The 12,123-nt window shown below is 35.7% G+C and overlaps 1 protein-coding gene across 3 annotated transcripts in view; it reads right to left on the bottom strand.

Moving 5' to 3' along the window:
* GRIA2 (glutamate receptor, ionotropic, AMPA 2) overlaps positions 1–12,123 on the bottom strand; it is a 188,428-nt gene that overhangs the window by 39,924 nt on the left and 136,381 nt on the right. For all 3 annotated transcript variants that reach the window (XM_010836073.1, XM_010836074.1, XM_010836072.1), the window contains exons 7-12: positions 9,583–9,750; positions 9,214–9,318; positions 8,412–8,522; positions 6,415–6,621; positions 5,555–5,925; positions 967–1,165 (exon numbers count right to left, since the gene is read on the bottom strand). In XM_010836073.1, coding sequence (XP_010834375.1) covers positions 967–1,165; positions 5,555–5,925; positions 6,415–6,621; positions 8,412–8,522; positions 9,214–9,318; positions 9,583–9,750 — 1,161 coding nt within the window. The remainder of the gene's footprint in view (positions 1–966; positions 1,166–5,554; positions 5,926–6,414; positions 6,622–8,411; positions 8,523–9,213; positions 9,319–9,582; positions 9,751–12,123) is intronic.

Genomic DNA, 12,123 nt, shown 5'->3' with positions numbered 1-12,123 from the left:
CCATTAAGAATATAAGGAAAGAAAATTATACCATCAGCCTATTGGGCTGGTTCCTTTAGACAGAGAACGTAAGACCAAAGATCTTTTAAAAGCTAAAATACATTTAATAGATACGGAATTATCATTCCCATTTTAAAAATTAGGAGGTTGAAGGCCTTTGTTAGCCTTTTCTTGGAGGGTTTAACAGAAAACTCAGAATTTCCACACATGATCATAATTGATTTCCTGACACAGAATTAACATAACTGATTTGACAGTCAGTTCTCAACTGTAAATTATGTAAGCTAATTGACAGTCAAGCTTATTTAACATAAAGCAAACTATAACACCATTTTCTTTTAAAAATAATAATTTAATTTTAACTAGATTTTGCTTCATTTTTGTCCCAAAAGGAAAATCAATTTTTATAAAAACTAGATTTCTTTACAACATAGTGTTTTTCTCCAAAAGAGTCAGGAATCAATAAAAATAGATAGTGCCAATTATAGGGGTAGGGAGGGTAGAGGGGTAGAGAAAAGGTTAAGAACAGAAATAGAAAACAAACGTATGGTTACCAAAGGGTAAGGTGGAGAGGAGGGATAAATTGGGATTTGGGGATTAATAGATATATATTACTATATGTAAATTTGATAAACAACAAGAACCTACTGTATAGCACAGGGAACTTCACTCAAGTATTCTTTAATTACCTAAATGGGAAAAGAATTTGAAAAAGAATAGATACATGTATATGTATAACTGAATCACTTTGCTGTAAACCTGAAACTATCACAACATGTAAATCAACTATACTCCAATATAAAATACAAATGAAAAAAGAGGAACAAAAATAGAATTAGAGACAGAGATGGAAGTAACTTTCATATAGCACCTTTGTATAGACCATGGGAGAGGCAAGGAGGCACAGAGTTCAGGTTGGTTCAACTGTAAGACCAAAACAAGAACTTATGAAGCAGAATCTCTTACCCTGAAAAATTCCTTGGTGGAGCCAGAGTCTAATGTTCCATAAGCAATTTCTGTTTGCTTAGAAAGATCCTCGGCACTTTCGATGGGAGACACCATCCTCTCTACAGTCAGGAAGGCAGCTAGGTTAGCCGTGTAGGAGGAGATTATGATCAGGGTAAAGAACCACCACACTCCTCCAACAATGCGCCCAGACAGGGATCTGATAACAAGTACGAAATGGATTTGTAAAGTGAAATGAATGACCTCATAAGGAAACAAGTTAGCAGTATTATGCAAATATTGATTTATAGGGAAATATTTGATTTCATATTTTTCAATATATCAGCTAGTTCATGAAACTTAAAATTATTAAACTTTCTGGGCAAGGATTACAGATTCACTAGATCTGATGAGCTATCCAGAGGCAAAACTTTAGATTCCTGAAATTCTTTCACAGTTATTATGGCTACATGTAACAGGCAATTTCAAGAAATGTGTGAATAATCTATCCAATGCTTATAATATTTTATCCACTCATGATATAATTAAACAAAGAAGAGAATCTAAGATTAACAGCAAAACTCTGAAAAATGCTGACAAACAAAATCAAATATCAAAAATAAAAGTATGCACCATAGATATGGCTTTAAACACCAAAGAAACCCTCCATTTAATCCTTCCAATGAAGTTTCAAAACCCTCAAAAAAGGTCCAAAATTTCATTAGGATTTTGTATGTGCATAAACATAGATTTTAGAAATAGTACAGGATAGAAATGGAAAAAAATGATACTACAGAGTATGACACAAAATATAATTCTTAACAAATAAAAATCTGATGCTTCAGGCATGAACTGTTTTATCCCTGTTCCTTTGTGCCTCCTGCTTAAGGAAAAAAGAAAACTGAAAGAAAACAAATCAGACATTTAAAAGTTTGCCAAAATATAAATTTCTAGTTTGAAAAATAATAAAAATAGAAATATTATGTGACCATAAATTCTTACATAAAATACTTTTCAAAAGCTTGATTTACTTTAAACCCTAGATAGATAAGTATAGATGTAGGTATAGAAATAGATAAGTATAAATATGTAGATACAGAAGTAGATACATAGGGTTTTATTTGGTAAGATTTTGTGGGGTTCCACATATAAAGGTATTTGAGTAATATTTAAAAAAAACAATATTTTTTCTCTTTTGATAATAACTCTATTATGTCTAACAATAAATCCTTCTATAGTGAAGAGGTAACACTTTTAAAACTTTAAATTATGAAAATGTACCAATTTAAGACCTAAACTAAATTTCTTCACAGTTAATAATAAGAAATACACCTTTTGACGAAACACAGATACTATATCAATTATCAGGTAACATTTGTATAATAAACTACTCAAGAAGTGAAGAAAAGCAGTGAAGCTACAAGTAAAGATTTTTTAAATAAAAGCATTTGCTGCTAAAATAAAAGAGAAAAAGAAACTGCACAATCAATGAAAAATAAAAACAATATGATTAAGAGCCTTTACCAGTATCTAAGAGATGCAAAAAATTAAACAAATATGATAGAATGGAAAAAGTTAATTCTCACATGTTCTCATGTACCTTGTATTTAAGAGGGCAGATTCAGTCTAAGCTCTTAAAATGGATCTCATTGCCTTGGACAGTATACATTGCAGGTTTATTTGCAATATATTTTAGAATCATTTTTATAAATCATTGTGTTTCAGTTGTAAGATAAACACAAGTTAAAGACATAATGCTGCTCCCTAATCTAGTATTTATGTCATATTTAATTAAATATGCTCATTTTTTGAAGTATGCAAGATAACCCCCAAAATGTATATAACTTGTGCATCATTCAAAACAGAAAATTATTGAGCAATTAATTATTTACTTGTAAGTGTTTTCCAAGGATGAACTAAAGCTTCTGAATGAGTTCCTGAGAAATTTTAAGTAGAGGAGCAAATTAAACGTTATGTTTTATGGTGACAGATAAAAATGATTTCTCTTATTAAAAACAAAACTTTCATCTCTCAGTGTCTTCACTAAAGCAGCAAATATATATACATATTCTATCATTTTTCTCATGTGTATTAAATAACAATGAAATCTTTTAATCATTTGAATCACTTAAGGATATTGGGGGGGAAAACAGAAGTAAGCCAGAGAATAAGAGTTAACTTTGCAACTTTTTGCTCTCATAATTCTGTGGTCATAGTCTTCACAAAACTATAGTTACACTCTAAACCTAATTTCAGGCAATGACCAATTCACTTCATGTAATCATTCTAGATTAAAATTTCAATGTATTCTATTCATATAAATAAAATAGTTCTTTACCATATTTTATTGAGAAAAAGATGATAAATATCTTTAAAAGTATTTAAAGAGCATATGTAAAGTGATCTGTGCATTTCATGTATTACTATTAATATTATTTTAGATACTAAGCTGCTCTATCCTTTCCTAGAATTATCATCATTGCATTCTAAAATATGATAGCTTGGTTCCTTTAAAAAAAATCCTTACATTTTCCAATATTAGGCAGCATGTTCAATTATCAAATGCACATATAGCCATAAATTGAAAGGTTCATATGCTGAAAAAATTTTAATAAAGTGAATTCTCCTTACATATATATGTATATGTCTATACATATATATCCCATGGCAAATAAAAGATAACAAGGAGACATGTTATCTAAAATTGATATATCTTACCAGGAAATAAAAATTATTACATGTGAAAATGTAGTGAGTCATGATTCATGACTGAAACCATAAGCAAATAAAAATGGTCATATTTTAGGAAGCAGGCTTGGTTAAAATTTGAATGTCAGTATGTCACGGTGGACCCTGGAAAAACACAGGGTTAAATGTGTTAAATGTGGCTTGTACTCCAGCCCCTATGTGTAAATGTGTTTTTTGCTCCTCGACAAGCACTGGACACCCACAAGAGTGACCTTCAGAGACCGGATAGATAAGGAGCAAGGCAAACAAACCTGGGAGCTCATCAATCAGAACCTAGGTCAGCATGTCCTACGTCATAATGAAACTTCATACGTTTCTCCTGCTTATTCACAAGGCAGAGGAAAGTTTGTGGAACTCTAGGATAATTGCCTTATATCTCAGGGCTATGGTAACAACAAACTTCAGTAACCTTCTTTCCAAAGACGAATCATTTCTTTATTGCTTATGAACCAGAATGTTCTCTGAGATTCCAATCTGGTTAGTATTTTTCTTTTTCATCATTAGACACTTCTCTTTATGTCTTTAATGTAAATCAGATAAACTAAATATAGAGACAGAACTATGAATCTTGCTTTATCACAGATCATCATAATCATAAATATATGATATATGATAATTATTATCATACATTAGGTGTGAAAATTATGTCTCTCTATATATGCAGTGCAAATACCCTTGGTTTGGTTGTAATATAGTGCAGTTCCATAGAGAGGCCACAGAAAGCTTGATGGAATTAAGAGTTTCAGATCCACAAAGTTCATAAAGACATTCCATACTATTGGAAAAGTAAGTTATTGATACTTTCTGCAAACATGATATATTTCCTTTACCTCCCTGGGGGAGTAAACAAAAAGACTGTAAAAGATACAAAATGTTTTTTGAGTTTCACATATAGTTTTTTGAAATTAATTATTCTCAGCCCCCAAATGCTCAAAAACTAGCAGTAATGAAATAGCATTTAAACAGCCACTGCCTCTACTAGTTATTAAGATATCCCATAGAATCAAAGGAGGGTAATTGAACCCAAATTAAAATGCGCCAGTAGATCAATAATCATTTAGGCTTTAAATGTGAAACTAATCACATCAGGAAAAGTACCTCTAAAGAACCAGACATGGCTATTATTCTGACTTATGTATGCAACATGCACAAAGGCAATGTGTGTTTTGTGATATATTTATTCTATTTAGGCATTACAGGGCAGGAATTAAAATATCATGTAATTGGAGGTGTATGAATTTATTCCATCCTGTGTGCATTACTATTTAATATGGCACAAATATTTGTAATGAATAAGTAGTCATCATCCCAACTATTTATTTTTAGATACTTGGAAAATATTTTATCATACATTCTTTTCAACTCAGCAACCTAACCTTTAAAAAACAAATTCTGTAAATATTTCTCCCATATCATTTCCATGAGCTAATAACAACAACAACAACAACAAAAAGATGGGATGTGTGAAATGAAGTTTTGTCGCTTTTTAGTTAGTAAGTAATGTTGCCCATTTTCCCAAATACAGGTCTGTGGATCAACACACAGATGACTGTAAAATGAGAATATGCAGCAAAAACACGGTACCCCTCCAAGAAGGCATGTAATCATAGGAACCTTATGCATTTTATAGCCTCTCCATGGTGTGTACAATTTCACCAGGGAAATACAGGACCAACATTCAAAGAACGTTGCTCAAATATTTCACAGGCTTACGCCGATGGTAAAAGTCTGTCCTTAAGAGTCTTACACTGCTTGGACAGACAGCCGGCAGCTGCTAACGTCTTTACAGTGAATTCATAAACACCATGAATGTCCACTCGAGACCTAAAATGCACAAAGTTGAAGCAGGCGAGTAACCAACCTTGGCGAAATATCGCATCCTTGCTGCATAAAGGCACCCAAGGAAAACCAGAGACTATTAAAAATCCCAAATTCATTAGTTGATTCACTACTTTGTGTTTCTCTTCCATCTTCAAATTCCTCAGTGTGCCACTCGTAGGGGCTAAATCTGCTGACCAGGAATAAAACTACACTGACCCCAATGTAGGCAAAAACAATGCACATCCAGATCTCATAGGCTAAAGGATCAAGAAATGAAAACACTCCTGGTTTGGACTTCTGAGGCTTCTTGATCATGATAGAGATCCCGAGGCTCATAAAGGGCTTTGAGAAATCGATCACCTCCTCTCTCACAAGGGTGATGGTTAACGGAGCGATTGCAATATCAGCTTTCTGCAAGGGAAACAAAGGACAATAATAGAACCAGGACTCCCAGTCAGGAAGGAATCATAGTTATGCTATTGGATCAATGGGTAGGACAGGAAATCAGGATATGGGAATGAATATTTCCCTGGTGGAGTCCCAGGAAATAATAAACAGAAGAAAAGCAGTTTGTTCCCCAAATATGCCTCCTTTTCAATAAATACAGAGAACACCCATTTGGCTTGATTATGAGAACTACATCTGTATCCATGCCTTTGCGATCTTTGAAAAATGCATATGGCCCATAGGCTTCAAGACAGATGAAGCCTGTCTCCATTTGCATGTCTGCTTCTGACTTCATCCTTCATCTTCAAATGTTTACAAGGAAACAAGATTGTATTCCTAGAGTAATGTGGGAAACCAACAACCTCAGATGTTGGTACTCTGCATGGAAGTTCAGCATTCCCTCAACAAGAGTTCAAATGGAATGATTTTATCTGTAAGAAGAGTGGTACTTACCCCATATACAAGTTCTCCAACCATCCCATTCCAAATTTTCGTGTCTGCATCCCTGGCCCCATACTTGCCATCCCCAACAATGGTCAACTTGTATTTGAACCCACAGTGTTTGGCGATTTCTGCAGCCAAGTCAACACAATAGCCCTCATATCGCTCATTGCCTTCAAGCATCTCATGATTTTTCTTCATCATAACATAGGGGGATTCCTATACAGAAAGAAAGCACTTTAGGTGATCAAGACAGCTATATTAATTATCTGCTCTCATTGATTCAAATCTTCTGGTTTAATTATTTTTAATTATTACCTGTTAGAGACATTGTAGAATACAGATAGTGGAAAATATGAAGAAAATTAATAATAACATTTCTGAACAAAGATTCTCATATATCTTTCATTATATTTCATTAATATGGCTTGTACCTGGCCATACCAAGTAAACAAGAGACTCAAAAGTTAGTATATCCCCATGTCATGTTTGTAATTCTTAGGGCTTGCTGAAAAATAATGTGGCTCAACATCTGTTTCAGTTAACTCTGGATTCACCACTGTCTTGTTCTAAATTAGGGCTACCTTGATTCCAAAGAACCATCATTCACCCAAAACCCTGTATCGCTACTAGTTCAAGGATAAGGTTCATGTTCTAATCAGGTCCATGGGCAGTGATGTGCAGACTGAAAGAGTTGTTGCTATGGTGATTACAGATGCTATCCTCTCAGACTTGAGATCAAATTTCCTTTATGAGATAATATCCTAGAATTATGCTACACAGATAGCTAGAGAGTAGCATTCCTCTGCAAACACCAGAAAGAAGAAGCATGAAAAAAATGTCGTAACATCAGCCTAATTTCTCCACTGGAAAGTGGCACTAAGCATATGTGGGGCCCAGTGAGATAGTTCTCAATAGCATGATTAAGACAAAAATCCTCAAATACCTAGCTTACATTTATTAAGACTTTCAAAGTGCCAACTAATGTTCTTATTCAAATCCCTTACTAGCCTAACTATATATTCTTCTCAATATTGTTACCATAATGAATCCCACCAATTCACTGCATCACAGATTAGTAAAACAAAATAAGGCTATTTTGTTGCAAAATCCTACACTATTAGCGAACCCCATTTCATTTCCTCCATTTCATTATATCAACAGCTTGTCATGATGACCTACGTCTCCCAATCATCTATCCAGAGCCTCAATGTTCAAGATCCAGTTCAATGCTGTCACTCCATCCAACATACATTTACTTAGCACTAGCTACGTGCCAATTACTATGTGGAGACTTGGGGTTAAAAACAAAGGAGATCACCCTTGTCTTTCAGAAGTTCCCCTTTCCATAGGACGAGAGAGAAGCTGACATTAAACCATGTATTAATAACAAATGTAAGGACAGAACTGATACCATTATAGAGCCATGTAACAAATGTAAGGACAGAATGGACCCAGAATAGTGTGGAAGTGGAAAAACGAAACATTGATGGAATACAAGGAAGGCTCTTCCAGACTTTCCCCATTTTTCACACGTGTAAGCACCACATTGCATGCATGCTCAATCACTCAGTCACGTCTGACTCTTTGTGACCCCATGCACTATAGCCCGCCAAGCTCCTCTGTTCATGGGATTATATCCTGGCAAGGATACTGGAGTGGGTTGCCATTTCCTCCTCCAGGACATCTTTCCTATCCAGGGATTAAACCCACATCTCCTGAAACTCCTGGCAAGCAGATTCTTTTCTACTGAGCCACCTGGGAAGCCCCAAACACCAGGTTATGAATTATCTATAAAGCTAAAGTTCATTCTTGAAGTGGAGAGGAAATATTTTGAATGCTTTAGCTCATTGGTGATCCCTTTAAACAGAATAACATGCAATGAATGACTGAAACATTCAAAAGCATCACCATATCAGTTATTGTCCTAAAATATAAGCAGAAATACTAGTTGGCAGATGTTTTTCTTAAGAAAAAATAATGTCAAACAGGCATATGTAGCTAATTACCAAAATAGTAGTCACAACAACAGTCTTATTCTCAAGCCCAGAGGTATCATTTCCAGAAGGGAGTTCAGTGAGGGTAACAACCATTTTGTCAACTTCGCTCCAGTATCCGATCTGAAAAAGGACACAGAAAGAGTGCACTTGGATACACGGCCTTTCTATTACCAAAGCACTGAGTTATTTTCAAACCCATGTCTGAATCTGAAATTACACCTATCCTAACTAGACTTGTCCTAAACACACAGCTTTGGAAATCCTAGCCATGGCAATCAGAGAAGAAAAAAGACATATATCTTTTAGGTATGTGAATCAAGAAAGGCACTGCAAAAAAACAGACTGTCTCTTCATGTTCACTTTTCATATTCCCCAAAAGTAATTTTCATGGGAGTGATCATATAGAAACATAAAATTCAAACAATGGCATTTTAGCCATAACAGAAGAAAAAAAATGTTGACTTGAAAGTTACATGCACATTTCACTGGCTATGTCTGGTCTCCAGAACCATAATCTTTCAGCTATAGTTCTTTTTCTTCTCATTAAACTCTTTCTACCTCTGTCTAAAAAAAAAAAAAAAAAAAAAAAAAACTGTATAATTGTTTTATTCATAGTTATTTTAAAATTGTTTCAGTATTACTTACCAGAAATATATTTTATTTAGAAAAAAGATTTTAAAATATATGTTTCTGGAGTTGTGGAGTCCATCTATGTGAATACATGTCTCCAGGACTCTGGAAGATGAGGTGGTGGGTCCACTAACCCACCTCCTCACACAGACAGAAAGCCCTCAATTCACTAATGATTTACCTTCCGGGGCCCATTCGTTTTAAGCTCCATGATGTTAATTGTATAATTTATTCTTTTTCCATTCTGGTCAAACTTGATATTTCCCGAAAGACCTTCAACCTGCACCTAAGGAGGAAATGGGAAAGGATACAGTTATAAATTCACTTCAACCAGACACAAACTGGTCGACCAGAGGACTCTCCCAGGATGCAAGTCAAGAAAATGACACTCATTCGTTTTCTTTTTTTTCTTCAACCTACCTTTGTGTAGATAGGAAATAATATTCCCTCTACATAAGACAGAAGGTATAAGATAAGAATGACTAATTCAGCAGGAAAAAAAAATAGTGGCCAACCTTAAGTTGCATTGCAATCATTTTGAGTGACTGACCTGTTTGAGGGCCCTTTCTATTTCTACACCTTGTCCCCAGGGCACCGCTGGGTTTGCCAGACAGTCTCCTGCATTTCCCCTTCTGGAGATTTCAATTCTCTGCTTCCGTAAGTTTCGAAAAGCTTCGGTCATCACTTGAACAGCGTCATATGTCAGAGCAGAAGTATACTGAAAAGTATCACACATTTCATAAGAATGGGAGAAAATTCAATGACTTCCTGTGCACTGGCTAACAGAATTCCAGTTGCCCACCATACATGCCACATCAGAGTCCAAGAATTTAGACACAATTTCTACTTATAGAACCCTCAGAATCTAAGAGGAGTAGTATAGAATATTGAAACTATGGATTGTCCCCTTGATTCTAAACATTTCAGTTATATTAGCATCTCATCTATTTCAGGTTGATGTTTTCTGGTTGTGTTGAGTTTTCATTTTTCCAACTAGTTTCTCATTGCAGTATCACTTTATGGTCTGATTTGGTGATACATGGAATTATGAACTTAACAAAACAATATTTCTCCACTGTCCGAAGAAAGATTCAACTGGAAATATGGGAAGAATACTGATTAATTTCAGGATCTTTGCTCTCTAATTCCATCCTAGTGATGCTCAAATAGTCCACAGTGTTCTATCTTTGGGGTGTTTGTTTTTAAACTTCCCTAGGTGATCACGATAATCAATGAGAAGAACCACCACACTTCATGATTTCTATGTCCCCTCATGCTTCAATAATCTATGATAATATTGGTTTCAAGCTTATGATATTCAGATCTCAGTGGGGCAGCAGGATTATTTAAGGAGCTGAGGGTCAAACAGAAAATAACTACTACATGAAATAACTACTACAGAAAATAACTAAGCACCATCATGGGCTAGCTAAGTATTCCAACCCAGGGATCAAACTCGGGTCTCCTGCATTGCAAGCAGATTCTTTACCATCTGAGCCACCAGGGAAGCCCAAGAATACTGGAACTGGTAGCCCATCCCTTCTCCAAGGGATCTTCCTGACCCAGGAATTGAACCAGGGTCTCCTGCATTGCAGGAAGATTCTTTACCAGCTGAGCTACCAGGGAAGCCCCCTGTGTATATACTACCATGAATCAAGGTATGATGCTGCTGTCAGTAATGATAAATCAAATTTTAACATAAAAGCTTTAGTGACTGCTGAGAAAATTTCTTTATTCAGTATTAATCTTTAGGTAACAAGTACAATGAAGCTGGGGGGAAAACCACAGTATCACACTGATCCCACCTCTCTCATCCTCTTGAGGACATTTTTTTTTCTGCAGATATACTGTCAACACCTCACACCAGCCTTTTTTCTCTATTGGATCATCTCTAATAGCAAATCCACTGCTCCAATATCTCCTACTACCAATAAGGAGGAAAGAAATACATAGGTAGGTAGATTAAATAGATAGGTGGGTGATGATCATAATAATGATGATGATGATGAAAGGTAATAGATAACTGCTTATTAGGTTCCTATACCCCTTCAATTTCCATCATCTTTTTCTGTTTCTTTCACAGGAACATTTATTAAGACAAATTTTCTAAGTTTTCACACCAACCCTCCTTGCTCTCTCTATGTGATGTCATTCATACTATGGCTTTAAATTACATCCAGGTGCTCAAACGTGACTTCCTCAGCAGTGCCCTTCATGCCCAGTCCACCCTCGATCACTTTCTTTCATGTGACCTTGTTTATTGCCTTCATATTCACTGCCAGTATCTGAGTATCTTCTTCATGTATTCTTTGTCTAATTGATCTCTTCTCCCCACTAGAACAGTTACTCTAAGGAAGTAGAAAACTTATTTGTGACCACTTAATTCTCAGAGCTCAGGGCACATTGGGCACACTTAAGAGACTTACTTAGAAGGAAGGGAAGCAGGGAAGAAGGAAGGAAAAAGGGAAGGAGAGAAGAAAAAAGAGAGAAGGAGGAAGGAAAGAAGGCACGTCAGAAATCTTCATACAGATTCTATCTTTACAGGATTCACATTCCCTCCCACTGCAGTGAAAATATATATTAACAGAAAATTGCAATATACCATTCAGTTCAGTTCAGTTGATCAATTGTGTCCAACTCTTTGTGACCCTATGGATTGCAGCACACCAGGCTTCCCTGTCCATCATCATCTCCAAGAGCTTGCTCAAACTCATGTCCATTGAGTTGGTGATGCCATCCAACCATCTCATCCTCTGTCATCACCTTCTCCTCCTGCCTTCAACCTATCCTAGCATCAGGGTCTTTTCCAAGGAGTCAGTTCTTCTCATCAGGTGGCCAAAGTATTGGAGTTTCAGCTTCAACATCAGTCCTTTCAATGAATATTCAAGACTGATTTCCTTTAGGAAGGACTGGTTGGATGTCCTTGCAGTCCAAGGGACTCTCAAGAGTCTTCTCCAACACCACAGTTCAAAAGCATCAATTCTTTGGCACTCAGCTTTCTTTATAATCCAACTCTCACATCCATACATGACTACTGGAAAAACCATAGCTTTGACTAGATGGACCTTTGTCAGCAAAGTAATGTCCCTGC

Source organism: Bison bison, unplaced genomic scaffold (assembly GCF_000754665.1).
Source record: "Bison bison bison isolate TAMUID 2011002044 unplaced genomic scaffold, Bison_UMD1.0 scf7180017864060, whole genome shotgun sequence".
Classification (NCBI taxonomy): Eukaryota; Metazoa; Chordata; class Mammalia; order Artiodactyla; family Bovidae; genus Bison; species Bison bison.
This window is presented reverse-complemented; position numbering and strand designations above follow the sequence as displayed.